Consider the following 26576-nt stretch of genomic DNA (forward strand, 5'->3'; position numbering starts at 1 on the left):
CTCCATACTAGTCGGACACGTGTTACCTTTGGTAAGACGTTCGTGCTAGAATGACATGTTGTCGTTGAAGGATGTGTCGGTCATTTTGTGCTTTACCTTCATCTCCAGAGCCATGAGCGTTACTTTCAGGCGGGTATCCTCCGGCCTGCATCCTTCATACAATGGAGTAACCACGTCTACCTCCAGTTGATCCATCTTAGCTTTCTCTCGGGCGGCAGCTCTTGCGTTACTCGTCTGCTTGAGAAGCAGCTCTTGAAGATAAGGGTCCTGCACCCAGTCCATTGACGATGGTCCATCGTCTTCATCTTCATGATCGTCATGATGACCTCCATCTTGATCTTCCTCATCATCAGGTCCAGGATCTCCTACATTGCGATCATGATCATCTCCGGGATCTTCTACATCCTGATCATGTCCGGGATCTTCTACATCCTGATCATGTCCGAGATCTTCTACATGGTGCTCACCTCCTTCCTTATTTCTTGTTGAAATCCCATGGACAAATTCATAATCATCTTCGTCGCCTTCCCACCGATAGCCATCCATGAAACCACGCACGAGAAGGTGGTCCCGCAACATATCGGCTTTAGGGTCCACAAGGCTCGTCAGCTTGCATCTTCGACACGACATCTTATCTCCTTTTGGTTATTTCTAATCATCTCGGCCGTCGCGGCTTTCAAAAACCTAGCCACAACGCCTTCGCTCATCATGCGGACCATGGTCGCCTGTGGGTATAGAGAAAATGGATATCTTAGTATATATACCAAAGAAAATTTTGGCATGACCTTCCCTAAAAATAGGACATATGTATATGCGTAGTATGACCATTATTCGCCGAAACGGAAATGAATAAACGTTTCAGCAAAATATTGGCAATTCCATCGCATTTCAAATCCCTGCAAACAAAAGCATGCACAACACATGTGTGGAGTCTTCGCATATACAACACATTTGGAGGCTTCGCATACAACACACATATGCACGTGACGCTTCGCACATGCACAACACATGTGGAGGCTTCGCATACAACACACATGCACACGTGACACTTCGCGCATGCACAACACATGTGGAGCTTCGCATAACACATATATGCACACACACGTGTGCAAGACGATCGTAACCGGTCACACACAAAGCATAAAACCAACAAACTTAACGATACGGCGAGACCGGGAGTGTTGGATGAGGAAAAAAGTTGATATTGATATGGGGTATTGAGCTATAGAAAGATTCACCCTTACTTACCTATCAAGAAAATTAAGTTTACCACTTAATTTGGGTGAATGAAGAGGTCAAAATGAGATGGGGAGGAGGGGCAACACGACCAGATCCAGATTTGGTGGGAGGTGGTGGTGGAATAGTGTTTGGGGAAAGTGGATGGCACATGTGAGTGGAGGGGGAAAGTAGGAAATGGTCCCAGGTTAGCAGTGGCGCACCACCTAGCCGTGCGTCACTGCTACAGTGACATAGCAATGGCGCACTGCTTAGTGGTGCGCCACTACTCACCTGGTACCTGCATCACACGCCCCTGCCCAACTTAGCAGTGGCGCACCCTGTTGGTGGTGCGCCATAGCTAGTAGTGGCGCACCGCGAAAGTGCGCCATTGCTAAGGCCCTCATCTCTAAAGGTGCCCTGGCCACCTCCTAGCAGTGGCGCACCACGATGCCGTGCGCCATAGGTAAACGAAGTAGCAGTGGCGCACCACTCCGACGTGCGCCACTATTAGGTTGGGGTAGGAGCTGGCCTCCTGCCAGCATTTAGTAATGGCGCACCACAAACAAGGTGTGCCACTACTACATTTGTAATAGTGGCCCACCATTTTTTGGTGCGCCACTGCTAAGTAGTAGTGGCGCACGACCATCATGGTGCGCCACTGATGTCAATCTTACAGCTAGGCCTTTTCCTAGTAGTGCGAGGAGCCGCCACTTCATCGACCACGCCGGCCAGGCGCCGCGCGGCTACATCGACTATTTGCGGCCGTGCAACTATTGCGACTAAACCCGCCACAACGCCCATCTTATGGCCGCACAACTACTTCAACTGCGTCCGCCACCCGAATACTCTGGGGCTACGTTATTATATCATTACAGCAAGTACACCCGATATTCGGGGATGCGCTATTACATCATACCACCCAATCTTCGGGGCTGTGCCATTACATCATTGCCGAAAAGAACTTCGGCTACGGCGTCTACTCTTAGTGGGAGTGCTGGTCTTCACAAATATACGACAAGTCCGGAAGCAGACAAAAGAAGCATACACAGCAAGCTGTTGTTGCTGCATATCGAAGGATCAAGGACCGTCCATGCTTCGCGTGAAAGGAGAAAAATCACAAAGTACTGCTTGGCGAGCACTGTACTAATCCAATCGGTAAAAGCGACAAGCCATCCAGGTGTTATTTCACGTGGCTCACCAAGTCACATTCATCTTCGTCGCGGATGCCAATAAAGAGCTCGACCACGGACTACTTCACAGGTCATATAATACTAACCCGATGTACTCCCAGGTCAGTGGAATCATTTTATATGGCTATCAGTAAAATTATCTTATATGGTTATACAATACTACCCGATGCACTTCCGGGTTCATAGATTCATTTATATGGTTATTATTGGTTTCATCTCATATAATATGAACCCGATGCACTTCCATGTCACTGGCTTCATCATCTATGGTTATCAATAGATTTATCTTCTATGGCTATATAAATATTAACCTGATGCACTTTCGTGTCAGTGGATTCATCATCTGTGATCCTCAATGGATATCATCTTATATAATATCGACCCGATGCACTTCCGGGAGCGCTGGAATTACTCGGGGGCTCCTGAAAGATCTTCGTTACTCCCATCGGGAGCGCTAGAATTCAAGAAAACATGAAGAATCCTTATACTATCAATGATTTCATCAAATCCTCAAGGAACATGCAAGTGTTGCAATTGATGAAAATCTATGGACTGTCATAATACATCAAAAATACGAACGATTTCATCAAGGCCACAAGGAACATGCGAGTGTTGCAATCGATGGAAATCATGCAAAATAAATACGGCTCAGTAAGATGCAATGAGTTTGTCGTGCACATAGTTCCCTCGTTGACTCGGGTGTTGCTTCTGATGTAATTCAAAAATAAATACGGCTCAGTAAGATGCAATGAGTCCGCCGAGCTCGCAACCTGACTTGATCACTCAGAAGTTGCCGCCGGCGCCATACAAACAAAACCACGGCTCAGTAAGATTCAATGAGTCTGTCGGGCCTGCACTGCACCCTACTTTCGGGTGCCGCCGCCGCCGATATACATACAAACAAACGTCTCCTCGCTCGTTCTCATGGGCATCATCATTGATAAATCTTCAACGCAAAGAGTTAGCTCAGCAATAACCGAATTGACTCACTATTCCACATCCTGTCAGCCATGCCGCTGGTAACATCATCAAAATTATCGACTCCTCCGTGACATCATCAAAATCATCGACTCCTCCGTGACATCATCAAAATCATCAACTCCTTTATGACATCATCAAAATCATCGACTCCTCCGTGACACAATCAAAATCATCAACTCCTCTATGATATCATCAAAATCATCGACATCATCAAAAACATCCAAATGTTCTCGGAACTCAAATGAATCTACGATATTCGACTCAGCATTTTACAGCCTATACATAACTACTTCATAGTCATCTACAGGCTTGGGGGCTACTTCCATCGGGAGTGCTGGCCGCGCACCCGATAAAAATATGGAAGCCTTGTCGATAAAAAAGAATGGATACGAAGGTTCTAACAATCCATCTCTTCAGCTTCTCTCGAAGCTTGCACCTTTTTGAAGACCCGATATATTTGAAAGTATCGGATGATGGAATGATTCGAAGACGTTGACATCAACATCAAGCCCTTCGAGTAGTACAACTTGAGTCTACGCACGGTTGCAAGCACCCATCCATAGACTCGGGGGCTAATCCCATCGGGAGCGCTGGTCGCACACCCGATAAAAATAACTTCGGCTCTACATCAAGCACAAGATTCAACAGATGATCAAGACATTCGGATAATGAAAACTTTAATCACTGCCCGAAGCTTCACTTCGGACACTCAGAGGCTACTGATGTGGGTATTACCCTTCGGGTACCCGACATTGCTATACCCGATGCAGATTATGAAGATGGACAAGCACAAGGACTCAACAAGATGGACCCACATGTAATATCGACTTAGAATATAAGAAAGAAGACTCCAATATGTATTCTACTAGGACTCTTGTAAACCCTTACCTGGTTGCATATATAAAGCCAGACAAGAGCACCCCTAGAGGACAACTCAAGAAAAAAAAGACATACACGCGATACGCCTAGACATCGTAACCCGCAGATTAGAACTAGACTAGATTCAACTCTACATACGACGCCCCTGATACGTCTCAAACGTATCTATAATTTCTTATGTTCCATGCTACTTTATTGATGATACCTACATATTTTATATACACTTTATGTCATACTTATGCATTTTCCGGCACTAACCTACTAACGAGATGCCGAAGAGCCAGTTGCTGTTTTCTGCTGTTTTTGGTTTCAGAAATCCTAGTAAGGAAATATTCTCGGAATTGGACGAAATCAACGCCCGAGATCTTATTTTTCCACGAAGCTTCCAGAAGTCTGAAAGGGAAACGAAGTGGGGCGATGAGGCGCCCACACAACAGGGCGGCGCGGCCAAGGCTTGGGCCGCGCGGCCCTGGCGTGTGGGGCCCTCGTGGCGCTCCCTGACCTACTCTTCCGCCTACTTAAGCCTTCGTCGATAATAGTTCTAGTACCGAGAGCCAAGATACGGAAAACCTTCCAGAGACGCCGCCGCCGCCAATCCCATCTCGGGGGATTCAGGAGATTGCCTCCGGCACCCTGCCGGAGAGGGGAATCATCTCCCGGAGGACTCTTCACCACCATGGTCGCCTCCGGAGTGATGTGTGAGTAGTTCACCCCTGGACTATGGGTCCATAGCAGTAGCTAGATGGTCGTCTTCTCCTAATTGTGCTATCATTGTTGGATCTTGTGAGCTGCCTAACATGATCAAGATCATCTATTTGTAATGCTACATGTTGCGTTTGTTGGGATCCGATGAATAATGAATGCCATGTTATGTTGATTATCAATCTATCATCTATGTGTTGTTTATGATCTTGCATGCTCTCCGTTGCTAGTAGAGGCTCTGGCCAAGTTGATACTTGTAACTCCAAGAGGGAGTATTTATGCTCGATAGTGGGTTCATGTCTCCATTAAATCTGGGGGAGTGACAGCAACCCCTAAGGTTGTGGATGTGCTGTTGCCACTAGGGATAAAACATCAATGCTTTGTCTAAGGATATTTGTGTTGATTACATTACGCACCACACTTAATGCAATTGTTTGCTGTTTGCAACTTAATACTGGAGGGGGTTCGGATGATAACCTGAAGGTGGACTTTTTAGGCATAGATGCATGCTGGATAGCGGTCTATGTACTTTGTCGTAATGCCCAATTGAATTTCACACTACTCATCATAACATGTATGTGCATGGTCATGCCCTCTTTATTTGTCAATTGCCCAACTATAATTTGTTCACCCAACATGCTATTTATCTTACGGAGAGACACCACTAGTGAACTGTGGACCCCGGTCCATTCTTTTACATCGAATACAATCTACTACAATACTCGTTCTACTGTTCTATGCAAACATCATCATCCACACTATACATCTAATACTTTGTTACAGCAAGCCGGTGAGATTGACAACCTCACTGTTAAGTTGGGGCAAAGTATCTTGGTTGTGTTGTGCAGGTTCCACGTTGGCGCCGGAATCCCTGGTGTTGCGCCGCACTACACTCCGCCGCCATCAACCTTCAACGTGCTTCTTGACTCCTACTGGTTCGATAACCTTGGTTTCTTACTGAGGGAAAAACTTGCCGCTGTACGCATCATACCTTCCTCTTGGGGTTCCCAACGGACGTGTGCTTTACCGTCACAAGCAGCAAAGCTTTTTCTGGCACCGTTGCCGGGGAGATCAAGACACGCTGCAAGGGGAGTCTCCATTTCCAATCTCTTTACTTTGTTTTTTGTCTTGCTTTATTTTATTTACTATTTTGTTTGCTGCACTAAAAAAAAACACAAAAAAATTAGTCGCTAGCTTTACTTTATTTACTATCTTGTTTGCAATCTCCATATTAAAAACACAAAAAAATTAGTTACTTGCATTTACTTTATCTAGTTTACTTTATTTACTATTGCCAAAATGGGTACTCCTGAAAATACTAAGCTGTGTGACTTCACAAACACAAATAATAATGATTTATTATGCACACCTATTGCTCCGCCTGCTACTGCATCAGAATTCTTTGAAATTAAACCTGCTTTACTAAATCTTGTTATGAGAGAGTAATTTTCTAGTGTTAGTTCTGATGATGCTGCTGCCCATCTTAATAATTTTATTGAATTATGTGAAATGCAAAAGTATAAGGATGTAGATGGTGACATTATAAAATTAAAACTGTTTCCTTTCTCATTAAGAGGAAGAGCTAAAGATTGGTTGCTATCTCTGCCTAAGAATAGTATTGATTCATGGACTAAATGTAAGGATGCTTTCATTGGTAGATATTATCCTCCTGCTAAAATTATATCTTTGAGAAGTAGCATAATGAATTTTAAGCAATTGGATAATGAGCATGTTGCCCAAGCATGGGAAATAATGAAATCTTTGGTTAAAAATTGCCCAACCCATGGACTGACTACTTGGATGATCATCCAAACCATTTATGCAGGACTAAATTTTTCTTCGTGGAACCTATTGGATTCAGCTGCTGGAGGTACCTTTATGTCCATCACTCTAGGCGCCGCAACAAAGCTTCTTGATAATATGATGATTAATTACTCTAAATGGCACACGGAAAGAGCTCCACAAGGTAAGAAGGTAAATTCTGTCGAAGAAACCTCTTCCTTGGGTGATAAGATTGATGCTATTATGTCTATGCTTGTGAATGGTAGATCAAATGTTGATCCTAATAATGTTCCGTTAGCTTCATTGGTTGCCCAAGAAGAACATGTTGATGTGAACTTCATTAAAAGTAATAATTTCAACAACAATGCTTATCGGAATAATTCTAGTAACAACTATAGGCCATATCCTTATAATAATGGTAACAGTTATGGTAATTCTTATGGGAATTCTTACAGCAATAATAGGAATACACCCCCTGGTCTTGAAGCCATGCTTAAAGAATTTATTAGTACACAAACTGCTTTTAACAAATCTGTTGAAGAAAAGCTTGGGAAAATTGATATACTTGCTTCTAAAGTTGATAGTCTTGCTGATGATGTTGATATTTTGAAATTGAAAGTTATGCCTAACGAAGATAAAGATATTAAGTCATTTTCTACAGCAAACGCCATCCAAGTTAGAATTAATGAGAATATAAGATTGATGGCCGAATTGCGTGCTAGGTGGGAGAAAGAAGAAAATGGTAAAGATAACAATATAGCTAAAGTTTGGACTATTACTACCACCAGCAATGCTAATGCTTCACATGTTGCTGCACCTCCTACTATTAATGGTAAAATAATTGGTGTTGGCAATGTTTCCACTTCTAGTGCAAAGCCTACAAAACTGCCGGAACCTGCTGAAATTGCTAAAACTGCTTGTGATAAAACTGCTGAAATTTTTTCTAATGTTGGGGATAATGATCCCATTGCTTTAGATCATAATGGTTTAGATTTTTATGATTGTCACATCTCTGAAGTTATAAAGTTCTTACAAAAACTTGCTAAAAGTCCTATTGCTAGTGCTATAAATTTGGCATTTACAAAACATATTACGAATGCTCTCATAAAAGCTAGAGAAGAGAAATTAAATCGTGAAGCTTCTATTCCTAGGAAGTTAGAGGATGGTTGGGAGCCCATCATTAAGATGAAGGTCAATGATTTTGATTGTAATGCTTTATGTGATCTTGGTGCAAGTATTTCCGTTATGCCTAGGAAAATCTATAATATGCTTGACTTGCCACCATTGAAAAATTGTTATTTGGATGTTAATCTTGCTGATAACTCTACAAAGAAACCTTTGGGGAGGATTGATAATGCACGCATTACGGTTAACAATAACCTTGTCCCCGTTGATTTTGTTGTCTTGGATATTGAATGCAATGCATCTTGTCCCATTATATTGGGAAGATCTTTTCTTCGAACTGCTGGTGCTATTATTGATATGAAGGAAGGTAATATTAAATATCAATTTCCTCTCAAGAAAGGTATGGAACACTTCCCTAGAAAGAGAATGAAGTTACCTTTTGATTCTATCACTAGAACAAATTATGATGTTGATGCTTCATCTCTTGATGTTACTTGATATACACTTTCTGCGCCCAGCTGAAAGGCGTTAAAGAAAAGCGCTTATGGGAGACAACCCATGATTTTACTTCTGCACTTTTGTTTTATATTTGAGTCTTGGAAGTTGTTACTACTGTAGCAACCTCTCCTTATCTTAATTTTTCTGCATTGTTGTGCCAAGTAAAGTCTTTGATAGTAAGGTTCATACTAGATTTGGATTGCTGAGCAGAAACAGATTTCTTGCTGTCATGAATTTGAGCAGTAGGCTCTGTAGGTAACTCAGAAAATTCTGCCAATTTACGTGATTGATCCTCAGATATGTACGCAACTTTCATTCAATTTGAGCATTTTCATTTGAGCAAGTCTGGTGAACCTAAAAAATTCGTATTTACAGACTGTTCTGTTTTGACAGATTCTGCCTTTTATTTCGCATTGCCTGTTTTGCTATGTTTGATGGATTTATTTATTCCATTAACTTTCAGTAGCTTTGTGCAATGTCCAGAAGTGTTAAGAATGATTATGTCACCTCTGAACATGTGAATTTTGATTATGCACTAACCCTCTAATGAGTTGTTTTGAGTTTGGTGTGGAGGAAGTTTTCAAGGATCAAGAGAGGAGGATGATACAATATGATCAAGGAGAGTGAAAGCTCTAAGCTTGGGGATGCCCCGATGGTTCATCCCTGCATATTTCAAGAAGACTCAAGCATCTAAGCTTGGGGATGCCCAAGGCATCCCCTTCTTCATCGACAACATTATCAGATTCCTCTAGTGAAACTAGATTTTTATTCCATCACATCTTATGTGCTTTACTTGGAGCGTCTGTATGTTTTTGTTTTTTTTATTTGAATAAAGATGGATCCTAGCATTCATTGTGTCGGAGAGAAACACGCTCCGCTGTTGCATATGGAAAAATATGTCCTTAGGCTTTACTCATAATGTTCATGACGAAGGTTGAAACTGCTTCGTTAGTTGTTATATGGTTGGAAACGGGAAATGCTACATGTGGTAATTGGTATAATGTCTTGAATAATTTGATACTTGGCAATTGTTGTGCTCATAAGGATCATGTTTAAGCTCTTGCATCATATACTTTTGCGCCTATTAATGAAGAAATACATAGAGCTTGCTAAATTTGGTTTGCATGATTGGTCTCTCTAAGGTCTAGATATTTTCTAGTAAGGGTCGAACAACAAGGAAGATGGTGTAGAGTCTTATAATGCTTGCAATATGTTTTTATGTGAGTTTTGCTGTACCGGTTCATACTTGTGTTTGTTGCAAATAACCTTGCTAGCCTAAGCCTTGTATTGAGAGGGAATACTTCTCATGCATCCAAAATCCTTGAGCCAAAAACTATGCCATTTGTGTCCACCATACCTAACTACTACATGGTATTTCTCCGCCATTCCAAAGTAAATTGCTTGAGTGCTACCTTTAAATTTCTATTATTTGTCTTTGCAATATATAGCTCATGGGACAAATAGCCTAAAAACTATTGTGGTATTGAATATGTACTTATGTATCTTATTTCTTATTAAGTTGCTTGTTGTGTGATAACCATGTTCCTGGGGACGCCATCAACTACCCTTTGTTGAATATCATGTGAGTTGCTATGCATGTTCCTCTTGTCTGAAGTAAGGGTGATTTATCATGAGTTGAATGGTTTGAGCATGCATATTGTTAGAGAAGAACGTTGGGCCGCTAACTAAAGCCATGATCCATGGTGGAAGTTTCAGTTTTGGACAACAATCCTCAATCTCTTATGAGAATATTATTTGTTGTTGAATGCTTATGCATTAAAGAGGAGTCCATTATCTGTTGTCTATGTTGTCCCGGTATGGATGTCTAAGTTGAGAATAATCAAAAGCGAGAAATCCAATGCGAGCTTTCTCCTTAGACCTTTGTACAGGCGGCATAGAGGTACCCCTTTGTGATACTTGGTTAAAACATATGTATTGCGATGATGATCCATGAAAATCCAAGCTAATTAGGACAAGGTGCGGGCACTATTGGTAATCTATGCATGAGGCTTGCAACTTGTAGGATATAATTTACATAATACATATGCTTTATTACTACCATTGACAAAATTGTTTCTTGTTTTCAAAATAAAAGTTCTATCACAAATATAGCAATCCATGCTTCCCTCGTCGAAGGGCCTTTCTTCTACTTTTATGTTGAGTCAGTTTACCTACTTCCTTCCATCTCAAGAAGCAAACACTTGTGTTAACTGTGCATTGATTCCTACATACTCGCATATTGCACTTATTATTTTACTTTATGTTGACAATATCCATGAGGTATATATGTTACAAGTTGAAAGCAACCGCTGAAACTTAATCTTCCTTTGTGTTGCTTCAATGCCTTTACTATGAATTTATTGCTTTATGAGTTAACTCTTATGCAAGACTTATTGATGCTTGTCTTGAAATTACTATTCATGAAAAGTCTTTGCTATATGATTCAGTTGTTTAACCATTGTCTTTACCATTGCTTCGAATCGCTGCATTCATTACATGTGCTTACAATAGTATTGATCAATATTATGATAGCATGTCACTTCAGAAATTATCTTTGTTATCGTTTACCTACTCGGGACGAGTAGGAACTAACCTTGGGGATGCTTGATACGTCTCAAACGTATCTATAATTTATTATGTTCCATGCTACTTTATTGATGATACCTACATGTTTTATATACACTTTATGTCATATTTATGCATTTTCCGGCACTAACCTATTAACGAGATGCCGAAGAGCCAGTTGTTGTTTTTTGCTGTTTTTGGTTTCAGAAATCCTAGTAAGGAAATATTCTCGGAATTGGACGAAATCAACGCCCAGGATCTTATTTTTCCACGAAGCTTCCAGAAGTCCGAAAGGGAAACGAAGTGGGGCGACAAGGCGCCCACACAACAGGGCGGCGCGGCCAAGGCTTGGGCCGCGCGGCCCTGGCGTGTGGGGCCCTCGTGGCGCCCCCTGACCTACCCTTCCGCCTACTTAAGCCTTCGTCGATAATAGTTCCAGTACCGAGAGCCACGATACGGAAAACCTTCCAGAGACGCCGCCGCCGCCAATCCCATATCGGGGGATTCAGGAGATCGCCTCCGGCACCCTGCTGGAGAGGGGAATCATCTCCCGGAGGACTCTTCACCGCCATGGTCGCCTCCGGAGTGATGTGTGAGTAGTTCACCCCTGGACTATGGGTCCATAGCAGTAGCTAGATGGTCGTCTTCTCCTAATTGTGCTATCATTGTTGGATCTTGTGAGCTGCCTAACATGATCAAGATCATCTATTTGTAATGCTACATGTTGCGTTTGTTGGGATCCGATGAATAATGAATGCTATGTTATGTTGATTATCAATCTATCATCTATGTGTTGTTTATGATCTTGCATGCTCTCCGTTTCTAGTAGAGGCTCTGGCCAAGTTGATACTTGTAACTCCAAGAGGGAGTATTTATGCTCGATAGTGGGTTCATGTCTCCATTAAATGCAGGGGAGTGTGACAACCCCTAAGGTTGTGGATGTGCTGTTGCCACTAGGGATAAAACATCAATGCTTCGTCTAAGGATATTTGTGTTGATTACATTACGCACCATACTTAATGCAATTGTCTGTTGTTTGCAACTTAATACTGGAGGGGGTTCGGATGATAACCTGAAGGTGGACTTTTTAGGCATAGATGCATGCTGGATAGCGGTCTATGTACTTTGTCATAATGCCCAACTGAATTTCACACTACTCATCATAACATGTATGTGCATGGTCATGCCCTCTTTATTTGTCAATTGCCCAACTGTAATTTGTTCACCTAACATGCTATTTATCTTACGGAGAGACACCACTAGTGAACTGTGGACCCCGGTCCATTCTTTTACATCGAATACAATCTACTGCAATACTCGTTCTACTGTTCTCTGCAAACATCATCATCCACACTATACATCTAATCCTTTGTTACAGCAAGCCGGTGAGATTGACAACCTCACTGTTAAGTTGGGGCAAAGTATCTTGGTTGTGTTGTGCAGGTTCCACGTTGGCGCCGGAATCCCTGGTGTTGCGCCGCACTACACTCCGCCGCCATCAACCTTCAACGTGCTTCTTGACTCCTACTGGTTCGATAACCTTGGTTTCTTACTGAGGGAAAAACTTGCCGCTGTACGCATCATACCTTCCTCTTGGGGTTCCCAACGGACGTGTGCTTTACCATCACAAGCAGCAGCCCCCTGCACACATATATTCATATAGAGGATTGCTAGTAGGACGTAGCGATCCTCCACTGCGGGGACGTGAACCTGGGTACGTTGTGCCTTCTCTCGCTCCCGTAATCTCCATTGTCTCCTTCCATCAACCCTAAGCCCCTCATGGTGGGCATTGCCGAGGAGCCGCCTCGTCAGGGGCGGTGCGGGAGCTTATTGATAGAGAATCTTTTCCAGATCGAGAGAGAGAGAAGCTGATCCTCCAATGTGTCACTCGTCAAAACGGAAGCATGTAACATTCAAGGTCTTTGACCCAACGGCAATCCTCCGTCCAAGCGTTTGTGAGGGTTTGAGACAAGGGAGAGGGGGAAAGTGAGGGAAAGTTCAAAAGCTGGGGAAAAGTGAGGACAACTAACTAAGTAGGGGCACAAAAATAGAAATCCCTAACAAAATAGGATGGCTATAATTTTGGTCAATGCAAAACTTTTTGAAGTTTGGTGAACTATATAGAAATAACTATCAACAACTACAATACCAATGCACATGAAAATATATTTTATGATGGTTCTAATAATATTAATTTGAAATTATAAATATGGATACCTTTTTCTATATAGTTGATCAACTTTTGAAATGTTTGACTTTGAACAAAAACTATAGCCATCATATTTTAGAAAAGAGGGGGTATAGTTGAAGTGAGCCTCACTTGGTTAGGAAAGTGGATGTACAGCCTAGTCACCCAGTTTCAAATCTCCAAGAACGTATATTTGGGTTTTTATTATTTGAAAAAGTAGTGTAGGGGCTTCTCCTACTGTATTTCTTTCAAATTAAAGAGGGGGTATAATATTATAATTCCACTAGGTCAAAAGTTATGCAAGCTAGTGATTGCTGGCTCTATATTGAGCACCCCAATTTTTTGTTTAAAAATATATACGAAAAGGTTCTACGAGGCTATGATTCCTGGTACTTTAACTTAATATGAAGTTGGGAACCCGATTTGCGATATATGAAATGACGAACAATGAGATATCACTAGTTATACTGAATTTGCTCAATATCTCCTAGCGATTATGAGTTTGAACTGAAACTGAATAGTTTCATACATATGGCCTTTCATATATACTACATACAAACAAAAAGAACCAATAGATAGAGCAAACACACCAGATCCCAAGAGAAGAGTAAACTCCAGTACTTATGCAAATAACATAGTTCTTAACTTCTTATACATCCACGAATTAGTAATAGCTATCAGAACATATGTGAAACATTACCCTAATTAGGGTTGCTGGTGTGCTTTATATATTGATGGACAGGTTATATATCGATGGATAGGTACAAGTACCGCCTCTATACAAGTGGGGTATACACCGTACACTTTCTGATTAAGTGGCTACGGAAAGTTTACGGACAAACGTGGATTCAATTGGTTGGCTGAACTTGCTGATTAATCGGGGGCAGTTTCTGATTGAGCCCAACCTGATGTGCCACGTCCAAGTCCGTAAGATTATTTTGTAATACTTGCCCGTAGGTGTAGCGTTACTTATACACAGGAGACCTATACACATACGGCTAGATACGCATGATGCTTAACAATAGCTTCATCAACATATGTAGAAAAAAAAACATATGTAGAAGTACGCTCGGTACAACAAGCTTTCACAAAGGAAATAAACAGAATAAATACGAGCAAGCCCTAAAGACTCGCTACATGAACTGCATATATCAATCGCCCCTGCCCGGCCTAATCGTCCTTACATCGTTGCACACACTCTTCTCCTACTATATATTTCCTTGTACATCGATCGTATATCAACTAATTTACAAGAACACACTGCTAACAAACAATGATGCATGACGCACACTTGGTTAAAATAAACAATTATATGCACTCTTAATATTACTTGGTACGGACGGACGGCGTATACAGCAGGAAGAAACATGTATATACTGACATGGACCAAAAACCTATTAATTTAATTTGCATGCCTGGTGCAGTTTATATATAACACCATATCCATATATATCAGCAATCTACATGAGGAAATTGGGGAGCCCAATCTTCTTGCCCGTCTTCTTGACGTCTTCTTGCACCCTTCTCCGGTACTCCCCGAAGGTGAAGGTCCTGTAAGGCGACGGCTCCTCGCACGCGCCGATGGGCGAGTCGTAGGACGGGCAGAGGAAGTAGGCGACGGAGTACCTCTCCGTCGTCGCGTTGGTCACCACTTTGTGCTCCACGCTCTTGTATCTGTTGTTGCTCCATGCCTTCAAGGTACACATACAAGCAAAGCGAAGGACAACATTCAGAACTGATGACCTTTTTTTTTAGCAGAAACTGAAATTGATCTCTGCATATATGACTGCACATTTCCCTGATAAGTTGTTTGATTGGTGCATGCGTGCTCGACGATGACTAATCGGTCTAATCTACGGGCAGCAGCACTAATAATAATAATACAGCAGTACTCCATATAGGAAAAAGTATAAGTACTATGTGCTGCGCTGTCTCGACTGCCTTGCTAAAGTTGCAATGTGCCATGTGAGCACCATGGACTGCGCAGGTCTACATGCAATGTTTTTGCTGTCCCCGTGAATATAATCCATAGGCTTTTTGTTAGCGGCGGTACACATATCAGGCAGAGCACAGCGCATACAAGTACGCGAGTTGTGGATATGTCTGACGGTGCAGCCTCCGCTTTTGGAGCACCGGGGTACACACCCGGCATATGCTCACAGGTACCGGACTTGTACGCCGCCAGCATGCTACTGGTGCGTACAGCCAGGTTTTGACCCATCGAGGTAGTGGAGGCCGGCCCGGCACCGGCGCGTACCTTCCTTGACAAGTGTATGCCATGGCGCTAGGGCAGTGCATGTATCTGCCTAGCTAGGTAGGCAAATGGATATGGATCGATTATAGAGCTAGTATGTCTGTACGGTACCTGGAAGAGGTCTCCAATGTTGACGATGAGGGTGCCGGGGATGGGCTTTACGGCCACCCAGCGGGAGCCCTTCATGAGCTGCAGGCCGCCGACCTGGTCCTGGAAGAGCACGGTGAGGAAGTCGCTGTCCGTGTGCGGCACCAGCCCGAAGGCGTCCGGCGAGAACGGGCAGGGCGGGTACCGGTTCAGCCGGAGGAAGCACGTCCGCTCGTCGCACCCCGCCGGGAACTGCTCACCGCCGGCAGCCGTGTGCCCGAGGCTCTCCGCCAGCACGCGCGCCAGCGCGTTCGCCAGCTTCGACATCGCGTTCGCCACCTCGTGCGTCACATCCCTGCGCGCGGCAAATGTCGATCGTGTCAACACACAAGTTAATTCACTGTTTCTGCTGCTGTTTTGCATTGCCGACGACCTTGCAACAGGCTTCATGAATTTGTGTCCTAATTAAGCAACAGGTCATTCGCTAAATTAGTTACTGGCTACTTCCATGCCTGGATCGAGTAAATCTAATACAGGTACGTAGACAGGAATGTTCAGTTAACAGTAGCTTACGCATCATGGTCGACCGTGTAGGTATCAACATGCCGTGATTTCAGGGCCATGACCCCCATGTCTTTCTTCCACGTAACCCCGTAGGCATGATTCCGTAGATGAAATCCCGTAGATGTAGCATTGACATACGGGATTTTTGTTACGGGCAAATGTTACGGGATTAGGTGGAACGACCTGGTTGGTTTCCAATATCAACATGCCGTGATTTCAGGGCCATGACCCCCATGTCTTTCTTCCACGTAACCCCGTAGGCATGATTCCGTAGATGAAATCCCGTAGATGTAGCATTGCCGTTCACCGCGCGCGATAGGACACACTCATGATGTAACTGTCAGCCACCCTCACAGATACATGCATGTATACTCCTAGTTGATATGAAGTTGATGGAGACATCATACACGGACTAATTGCGTATCCTACAGCTTATATACTAGCTACAATTCGGATCTACGAATCGGCCAGAGCATAACATTCCAAAGACCGATGATGTCGCTAGGCAGGCTTACTCTCTGTAACTGTAACTGCTACAGACCTTCTTTTATACCGGATACTTATTAATCAAAGTCGTGATCATATACCGTGACGGAATGTCTTTAGCTACTAATAGTCTTATCGATCGATAAACAGTATACTATTCCCGGTACTTGAGAAGTACCAGCACGTTGAGTGGAGAAAAGTAATCTGAATCAGGGGGAGGGGGCCAGGAGAGGCACCCATGTGAATTTAAGCAGCGCGCCTGAACATTGTAGCTAAGCTCTATATGAGCTAAGCTATCTAGCCACTCCTAACATGACACTGCTCGTAGGATGAAGTGCAGATATACGTACCTGATGTTGGTGAGCTCCCCGTAGCTGCATCGGTCGCCGGAGATGCCGGCGAGCGGGACGTGGAATGCCTCGGACCAGGAGAGCTGCTTGGAGGAGGTGGCGGTGGGTGTGCCCCAGCGGTATGAGTCGTTGAGGAGGCCGGCCGTGGCCTTGGCCTCGAAGGGCAGGCGGAAGAGGCGCGCCTGCTCCCGCCGCATCGCGTCCAGGAGCTCCTGGCCGACGCCGTGGTTGGTCACCTGGAAGAACCCCCACTCCTCGGCCGCCGCCGCGATCGCCGCCACGCAGGCCGCCCGCTCCTCTGGGCTCGCGCCGGTGGACGTCAGGCAGCGGACGTCGATCATCGGGAGCTGGCACTCCGACACGGGCTGGCAGCCCGGCGGCGGAGCCGTCGTGATGCAGGCGTCGAGTTTGGTGTCGCGGCGGAGCAGCGCGTGGTAGCTGTCGGCCAGCGGCGGCTCGGCGGCGCTCTCGGCGAAGGCTGGCATGGCTGGCTCGGAAGCTGGCAGGCTGGCTGGGTGTTCAAAAAAATTGGGTACGCGGGAGCTGGGAATAGCTAGCGAAGGCGTACGTGTGCAGAAGCAACCAGGTTGGACGACACTGGCCGAGAGGTAGCTAGCTAGCTGTGCCTGTGTGTGCGCCTTGTTTGATGTCGGAGCTGCGCATGGGCAGCCTTATATAGCGCGCGCGCGAGCGCGCCCGGCGCGGCACAAGTTGTGACGCGCACTCGTGGGCATCAGGCCACCGCGCGCTGGACTAAGCTTGCATGATCAGTGATAGATAGATGACGGGGGAATGGTGGGCTTAAACTTAAAAAGTGGCCTGGATCGATCGGCCGGGCTGGTAACAGCGCGGCGTGGGGGCGACACTTGGAGGCGGCAGGGGCGACGCGGGCAGCGCGGGCGGGGTAGTCCGCGTTGTTTGACCGGGCCAATGAGCCAGCCGTGGCTGTCAGATACAGGTCGCGAGCGAGCTCACTGGGGCGTGCATGGCGATGGCGATGGCGATGCGCGCGGACGGTTTAAATCTTGTACGGTTTGGATCCTTTCTCTATAGTGGAATCTCGACTACAACTGTGTGTACGTACTCTCAAGTGTGCTTGTCCGGAAGTGTCTACGCCGCCCTAGTTAATTCCTCGCGGGGCCGATCGGATGCACGTCGCTGTACGCGTGTTCCGCCGCGACCACTACGCGGCCGCGCCGCGCGTCACTCCCGTCTGCAAGATCCAACCGTACCTGCTGCTCTCGTATCGCACGGCATCTCCATCATCCATTTAATCTACTCCCACCGATCTATATTTGTAATTGGTTCTACTATAAATATATCTAGATACATTTTAGTTTTAGATACATCCATACTAATAGGAAGTAATATGAAGCGGAGAAATTACATGGATTCAAATAAGTTAACAAAGTTGTTATTGTTTCCCGGGATCTATTCTTAGTCTATATTAAGGCTAGCTTTGCGTCGACACCGAGGCATCGGCTATACTCTTTTGTCCTCTCATGGCATGCTAGTCGGCAAACTAAAACTATTCTGACCCACATTTTCGTCCATTTTTATTTTCATTCGCAACGCGCCACCCCAATTATCGCCTTCGCTCAGCTGCTGCCTTTCCGGCCAAGATAGGTTGCTCTCGCCGCCCATAGGCTCACTAGTAGGAATAAACCTGTAGACAAAAGTTAACGGGTACCGAGTCTTACTAACATGTACGCCACCAAAATTACTAGCAACGTAGAAGCAAATGTTATGCTATTGGTAGCGTACACAATCTTCGTGTGCTACCAATAAGGGCATATTGCACCAAAGCTCGGCCTCCTACTACTAGGATGGGACACCCCTCCTCCTCTTATCTTATCCTCTCCCCACGTCCATGTCCATCCACATCTACCCACCAAACCCCACCCTAACCTCGTCCCTCTCCATCCCTTTCCCGCCGACAGCACAGCCCCACCTCATTTGACCGGCTCCAGCCCGCGCGCAGAGGCAAGCCAAGTCTCGTCGCCGTGGGTGGTGGAGGTGGTCCGCTGAGTCGCATACATCATCATGTGTAGCATAGGTGGCCGGCCGAGCCGAAGCCGAAGCCGAAGCCGCTCGGGATCCAGGCCAGCAACTCCGATCGTATGAATCTACGCGCTCGTAATCGATACCACCGAAACCTAGGAGTGCAGCGCACTGTTTCGCCCTCTTGCTCGTTCAGATGGCCAGTATACTGATGTTCATGTCACTCATTGGCACTATTCCACGTATACAAGTGTCGATATAGGGAGGATGACTTGTATTCATGTTTTATATTCGTTATTGGGCCAGTGATTCAAATGTGTCACCATTTCAATGCCACAATTTATTCTATCAAACCTTGTGCATTGCACAAGAAGACTTCAAATGTGCATTGTACTTGGTTGGATAAAATCAATTGTGGCATTGCATGCGCTTGGTAATATCATGCCATAATTGCAAACATGCGGTTCCATTTTATGATTGGTTATATGATGCCGATGATAAAAATGTGCCACATGAAAAGTTCCTCAATTTTGGATGTGATCCCAGGTATGGTACTAGTGAGCCTTGTGATATGCAGATACAAATCTTGGGCATACTACTTGGCTCACTTGCATCATCATTGTGGTTTGTGTGTCCAATGTATGTATGAGGGATGTCGTTCTTCATTTTGTCCCTACTTGATGTTCTTTTTAGTTCTATTTTGTTGTAACGATCGACGATTAAATTATGCGGGACTGCAAGTTCCTCAATTTCGGATGCAATCATGGGATGGTGATACAGAGCTTTCTGATATGCACAAATAAAATCTTGTGCATTCTACCCGCCTCACTAGAACCATCCTAGGGTTTGTGTGTCCAATGTAATTATGGGACATGTCGTTCCTCATTTGGCATACTTGATGTTTTTTTGGTTCTATTTCGTTGGAATGGACGATGATTTAAATTTTGGATGGTGATCCCGATATGGTGCTAGTGAGCCTTGTGATAGGCATAAATATAAATCTTGTGCATCCTATTTGATTTATTGGCTCCATCCCTAGGATTTATATATCCATTGTAAGTATGACACACTGTTCCATTTTGGTTCTTGATGTTCCTTTTGATTCTACCGAAGATTAAATTGTTGTGGAACTAAAAGTTTCTCAAATTTGGATGTGATCCCAGGGATAGTACAAGTGAACCATGTGATATGCCAAATACAAATCCTGGGCATCCTACATGATTCGCTCGCACCACTGACACGCGTACAGCACGCGACCGTTGGGAACCCCAAGTGGAAGGTGTGATGCGTACAGCAGTAAGTTTCCCTCAGTTAGAAACCAAGGTTTATCGAACCAGTAGGAGTCAAGAAGCACGTTGAAGGTTGATGGCGGCGAGATGTAGTGCGGCGCAACACCAGGGATTTTGGCGCCAACGTGGAACCTGCACAACACAAACCAAGTACTTTGCCCCAACGAAACAGCGAGGTTGTCAATCTCACCGGCTTGCTGTAACAAAGGATTAGATGTATAGTGTGGATGATGATTGTTTGCAGAAAACAGTAGAACAGTATTGCAGTAGATTGTATTTCAGTGTAGAGAATTGGACCGGGATCCACAGTTCACTAGAGGTGTCTCTCCCATAAGATAAACAGCATGTTGGGTGAACAAATTACAGTTGGGCAATTGATAAATAGAGAGGGCATGACCATTCACATACATATTATGATGAGTATAGTGAGATTTAATTGGGCATTACGACAAAGTACATAGACCGCTATCCAGCATGCATCTATGCCTAAAAAGTCCACCTTCAGGTTATCATCCGAACCCCCTCCAGTATTAAGTTGCTAACAACAGACAATTGCATTAAGTATTGCGCGTAATGTAATCAGTAGCTACATCCTCGAACATAGCACCAATGTTTTATCCCTAGTGGCAACAGCACATCCATAATCTTAGAGATTTGTCACTTCCCAGTTCACGGAGACATGAACCCACTATCGAGCATAAATACCCCCTCTTGGAGTTACAAGCATCTACTTGGCCAGAGCATCTACTAGTAACGGAGAGCATGCAAGATCATAAACAACACATAGATATAAATTGATAATCAACATAACAAGTATTCTCTATTCATCGGATCCCAACAAACGCAACATATAGAATTACAGATAGATGATCTTGATCATGTTCGGCAGCTCACAAGACCCGACAATTAAGCACAATGGGGAGAAGACAACCATCTAGCTACTGCTATGGACCCATAGTCCAGGGGTAGACTACTCACACATCACTCCGGAGGCGACCATGGCGGCGTAGAGTCCTCCGGGAGATGATTCCCCTCTCCGGCGGGGGTGCCGGAGGCGATCTCCTGATCCCCGAGATGGGATTGACGGCGGCGGCGTCTCTGGAAGGTTTTCCGTATCGTGGCTCTCGGTACTGGGGGTTTCGCGACGAAGGCTATTTGTAGGCGGAAGGGCAGGTCAAGGGGCATCACGAGGGGCCCACACTACAGGTCGGCGCGGCCAAGGCCTGGGCCGCGCCACCCTATAGTCTGGCCACCTCGTGGCCCCACTTCGTCTCCTCTTTGGTCTTCTGGAAGCTTCGTGGCAAAATAGGAGCCTGGGCGTTGATTTCGTCCAATTCCGAGAATATTTCCTTACTAGGATTTCTGAAACCAAAAACAGCAGAAAACAGCAACTGGCACTTCGGCATCTTGTTAATAGGTTAGTTCCAGAAAATGCACGAATATGACATAAAGTGTGCATAAAACATGTAGATATCATCAATAATGTGGCATGGAACATAAGAAATTATCGATACGTCGGAGACGTATCAGCATCCCCAAGCTTAGTTCCTGCTCGTCCCGAGCAGGTAAACGATAAACAAAGATAATTTCTGGAGTGACATGCCATCATAACCTTGATCATACTATTTGTAAAGCATATGTAGTGAATGCAGCGATCAAAACAATGTAAAGGACATGAGTAAACAAGTGAATCATATAGCAAAGACTTTTCATGAATAGTACTTCAAGACAAGCATCAATAAGTCTTGCATAAGAGTTAACTCATAAAGCAATAATTCATAGTAAAAGCATTGAAGCAACACAAAGGAAGATTAAGTTTCAGCGGTTGCTTTCAACTTGTAACATGTATATCTCATGGATATTGTCAACATAGAGTAATATAATAAGTGCAATATGCAAGTATGTAGGAATCAATGCACAGTTCACACAAGTGTTTGCTTCTTGAGGTGGAGAGAGATAGGTGAACTGACTCAACAATAAAAGTAAAAGAATGGTCCTTCAAAGAGGAAAGCATCGATTGCTATATTTGTGCTAGAGCTTTGATTTTGAAAACAAGAAACAATTTTGTCAACGGTAGTAATAAAGCATATGTATCATGTAAATTATATCTTACAAGTTGCAAGCCTCATGCATAGTATACTAATAGTGCCCGCACCTTGTCCTAATTAGCTTGGACTACCGGGATCATCGCAATGCACATGTTTTAAGCAAGTGTCACAAAGGGGTACCTCTATGCCGCCTGTACAAAGGTCTAAGGAGAAAGCTCGCATTGGTTTTCTCGCTATTGATTATTCTCAACTTAGACATCCATACCGGGACAACATAGACAACAGATAATGGACTCCTCTTTTATGCATAAGCATGTAACAACAATTAATTTTCTCATATGAGATTGAGGATATTGTCCAAAACTGAAACTTCCACCATGGATCATGGCTTTAGTTAGCGGCCCAATGTTCTTCTCTAACAATATGCATGCTCTAACCATAAGGTGGTAGATCGCTCTTACTTCAGACAAGACGAACATGCATAGCAACTCACATGAAATTCAACAAAGGGTAGTTGATGGCGTCCCCAGTGAACATGGTTATCGCACAACGAGCAACTTAATAAGAGATAAAGTGCATAAATACATATTCAATACCACAATAGTTTTTAAGCTATTTGTCCCATGACCTATATATTGTAAAAGTGAAGAATGGAAATTTAAAGGTAGCACTCAAGCAATTTACTTTGGAATGGCGGAGAAATACCATGTAGTAGGTAGGTATGGTGGACACAAATGGCATAGTGGTTGGCTCAAGTATTTGGATGCATGAGAGGTATTCCCTCTCGATACAAGGTTTAGGCTAGCAAGGCTATTTGAAACAAACACAAGGATGAACCGGTGCAGCAAAACTCACATAAAAGACATATTGAAAATATTATAAGACTCTACACCGTCTTCCTTGTTGTTCAAACTCAATACTAGAAATTATCTAGACCTTAGAGAGACCAAATATGCAAACCAAATTTTAGCATGCTCTATGTATTTCTTCATTAATGGGTGCAAAGCATATGATGCAAGAGCTTAAACATGAGCACAACAATTGCCAAGTATCACATTATCCAAGACATTTTAGCAATTACTACATGTATCATTTTCCAATTCCAACCATATAACAATTTAACGAAGAAGAAACTTCGCCATGAATATTATGAGTAGAGCCTAAGGACATACTTGTCCATATGCTACAGCGGAGCGTGTCTCTCTCCCACACAGTGAATGCTAGGATCCATTTTATTCAAACAAAACAAAAACAAAAACAAACCGACGCTCCAAGAAAAGCACATAAGATGTGATGGAATAAAAATATAGTTTCAGGGGAGGAACCTGATAATGTTGTCGATGAAGAAGGGGATGCCTTGGGCATCCCCAAGCTTAGACGCTTGAGTCTTCTTGATATATGCAGGGGTGAACCACCGGGGCATCCCCAAGCTTAGAGCTTTCACTCTCCTTGATAATGTTGTATCATCTCCCTCTCTTGATCCTTGAAAACTTCCTCCACACCAAACTTAGAACAACTCATTAGAGGGTTAGTGCACAATCAAAATATACATGTTCAGAGGTGACATAATCATTCTTAACACTTCTGGACATTGCAGAAAGCTACTGAAAGTCAATGGAATCGAAATATCCATCGAACATAACAAAACTGGCAATGCGAAATAAAAGGCAGAATCTATTAAAACAGAACAGTTCGTATTGACGAATTTTATCGAGGCACCAGACTTGCTCAAATGAAAATTCTCAAATTGAATGAAAGTTGCGTACATATCTGAGGATCACTCACGTAAATTGGCATAATTTTCTGAGTTACCTACAGAGAAAACAGCCCAGATTCGTGACAGCAAAGAAATCTGTTTCTGCACAGTAATCCAAATCTAGTATGAACTTTACTATCAACGACTTTACTTGGCACAACAAAACACTAAACTAAGATAAGGAGAGGTTGCTACAGTAGTAAACAACTTCCAAGACACAAAATAAAAACAAAGTACTATAGTAAAAAACATGGGTTGTCTCCCATAAGCGCTTTTCTTTAACGCCTTTCAGCTAGGCGCAAAAAGTGTGTATCAAGTGTTATCGAAGGATGATGCATCTACAGCGGGGTGTGGAGTTTTCTCAGCCAAGCATAGTATATTGGATACATAAGTTTTAGCGTCTCCCTTTTCATTAGTCTTAGGCTTGCTACTCTCATCAAATAAATTTTCCGGAACAAGCCAAGCATAATTATTTTTTAGTGCATCATTCATGGCTAGGAGCTTACATGGTATTGGTGCTTTGATCTCCCCACCATCATTAATATTATTAGTGTACTTTATTCTATCAATATCCATTTTTTCAAGGAGACTAACAAAATTGGTATAAGAACCAAGCATATCATATTTAGCAAAGACCTTTCTAGCCTCTCTTGCTATACCACCAAATTCTCTAAGAAGGGTTTCTAAAACAAAATCTTTCTTCTCCCCTTCTTCCATATCACCTAGTGTAAGAAACATGTGTTGGATTATAGGATTGAGATTAACAAATTTAGTTTCCAACATGCGAACTAAAGCAGCAGCAGCAATTTCATAAGTAGGAGCAAGATCTACCAAGTGTCTATCTTCAAAATCGTCAACGGTACTAACATGGTTGAAAAATTCTTCTATATTATTTCTCCCAATTATAGACCCGCGTCCTACCGGCATGTTTTTTACGGTAAAATTAAAAGGAAACATAATGAAATAAGTAAAGTAACTGTAAGTAACTATTTTTTTGTGTTTTTGATATGGCAAACAAGATAGCAAATAAAGTAAAACTAGCAACTAATTTTTTTTGTATTTTGATTTAGTGCAGCAAACAAAGTAGTAAATAAAACTAAGCAAGACAAAAAACAAAGTAAAGAGATTGCGATGTGGAGACTTCCCTTGCAGCGTGTCTTGATCTCCTCGGCAACGGCGCCAGAAATTTAGCTTGACACGCGTACAGCACGCGACCGTTGGGAACCCCAAGTGGAAGGTGTGATGCGTACAGCAGTAAGTTTCCCTCAGTTAGAAACCAAGGTTTATCGAACCAGTAGGAGTCAAGAAGCACGTTGAAGGTTGATGGCGGCGAGATGTAGTGCGGCGCAACACCAGAGATTTCGGCGCCAATGTGGAACCTGCACAACACAAACCAAGTACTTTGCCCCAACGAAACAGCGAGGTTGTCAATCTCACCGGCTTGCTGTAACAAAGGATTAGATGTATAGTGTGGATGATGATTGTTTGCAGAAAACAGTAGAACAGTATTGCAGTAGATTGTATTTCAGTGTAGAGAATTGGACCGGGGTCCACAGTTCACTAGAGGTGTCTCTCCCATAAGATAAACAGCATGTTGGGTGAACAAATTACAGTTGGGCAATTGACAAATAGAGAGGGCATGACCATGCACATACATATTATGATGAGTATAGTGAGATTTAATTGGGCATTACGACAAAGTACATAGACCGCTATCCAGCATGCATCTATGCCTAAAAAGTCCACCTTCAGGTTATCATCCGAACCCCCTCCAGTATTAAGTTGCTAACAACAGACAATTGCATTAAGTATTGCGCGTAATGTAATCAGTAGCTACATCCTCGAACGTAGCACCAATGTTTTATCCCTAGTGGCAACAGCACATCCATAATCTTAGAGATTTCTGTCACTTCCCCAGATTCACGGAGACATGAACCCACTATCGAGCATAAATACCCCCTCTTGGAGTTACAAGCATCTACTTGGCCAGAGCATCTACTAGTAATGGAGAGCATGCAAGATCATAAACAACACATAGATATAAATTGATAATCAACATAACAAGTATTCTCTATTCATCGGATCCCAACAAACGCAACATATAGAATTACAGATAGATGATCTTGATCATGTTCGGCAGCTCACAAGACCCGACAATTAAGCACAATGGGGAGAAAACAACCATCTAGCTACTGCTATGGACCCATAGTCCAGGGGTAGACTACTCACACATCACTCCGGAGGCGACCATGGCGGCGTAGAGTCCTCCGGGAGATGATTCCCCTCTCCGGCAGGGTGCCGGAGGCGATCTCCTGAATCCCCCGAGATGGGATTGGCGGCGGCGGCGTCTCTGGAAGGTTTTCCGTATCGTGGCTCTCAGTACTGGGGGTTTAGCGACGAAGGCTATTTGTAGGCGGAAGGGCAGGTCAAGGGGCGTCACGAGGGGCCCACACTACAGGTCGGCGCGCCCGCGCCGCCCTATAGTCTGGCCACCTCGTGGCCCCACTTCGTCTCCTCTTCGGTCTTCTGGAAGCTTCGTGGCAAAATAGGAGCCTGGGCGTTGATTTCGTCCAATTCCGAGAATATTTCCTTACTAGGATTTCTGAAACCAAA

At 43.8% G+C, this 26576-nt stretch overlaps 1 protein-coding gene across 1 annotated transcript; it reads right to left on the minus strand.

Annotated features, from left to right (window-relative positions):
• Window positions 1-14423: 14423 nt before the first annotated feature.
• On the minus strand, window positions 14424-17564 carry LOC127325719 (gibberellin 2-beta-dioxygenase 6-like). The gene is made up of 3 exons (XM_051352528.2): window positions 16870-17564; window positions 15494-15824; window positions 14424-14819 (listed from the first exon to the last, which is right to left on the minus strand). The coding sequence occupies exons 1-3, from the start codon at window positions 17352-17354 to the stop codon at window positions 14589-14591; spliced, it is 1047 nt and encodes a 348-aa protein (XP_051208488.1). The 5' UTR covers window positions 17355-17564; the 3' UTR covers window positions 14424-14588.
• Between the last annotated feature and the right edge of the window lie 9012 nt (window positions 17565-26576).

Source organism: Lolium perenne, chromosome 6 (assembly GCF_019359855.2).
Source record: "Lolium perenne isolate Kyuss_39 chromosome 6, Kyuss_2.0, whole genome shotgun sequence".
NCBI lineage: Eukaryota > Viridiplantae > Streptophyta > Magnoliopsida > Poales > Poaceae > Lolium > Lolium perenne.

Coding starts and splice junctions, on each gene's coding strand:
- LOC127325719 (XM_051352528.2), bottom strand. CDS start 17,354: ATGCCAGCCTTCGCCGAGAGCGCCGCCGAGCCGCCGCTGGCCGACAGC. Junction 15,825..16,869: donor GGGGAGCTCACCAACATCAG/GTACGTATATCT, acceptor TGCCGCGCGCAG/GGATGTGACGCACGAGGTGG. Junction 14,820..15,493: donor ACATTGGAGACCTCTTCCAG/GTACCGTACAGA, acceptor TGTACCTTGAAG/GCATGGAGCAACAACAGATA.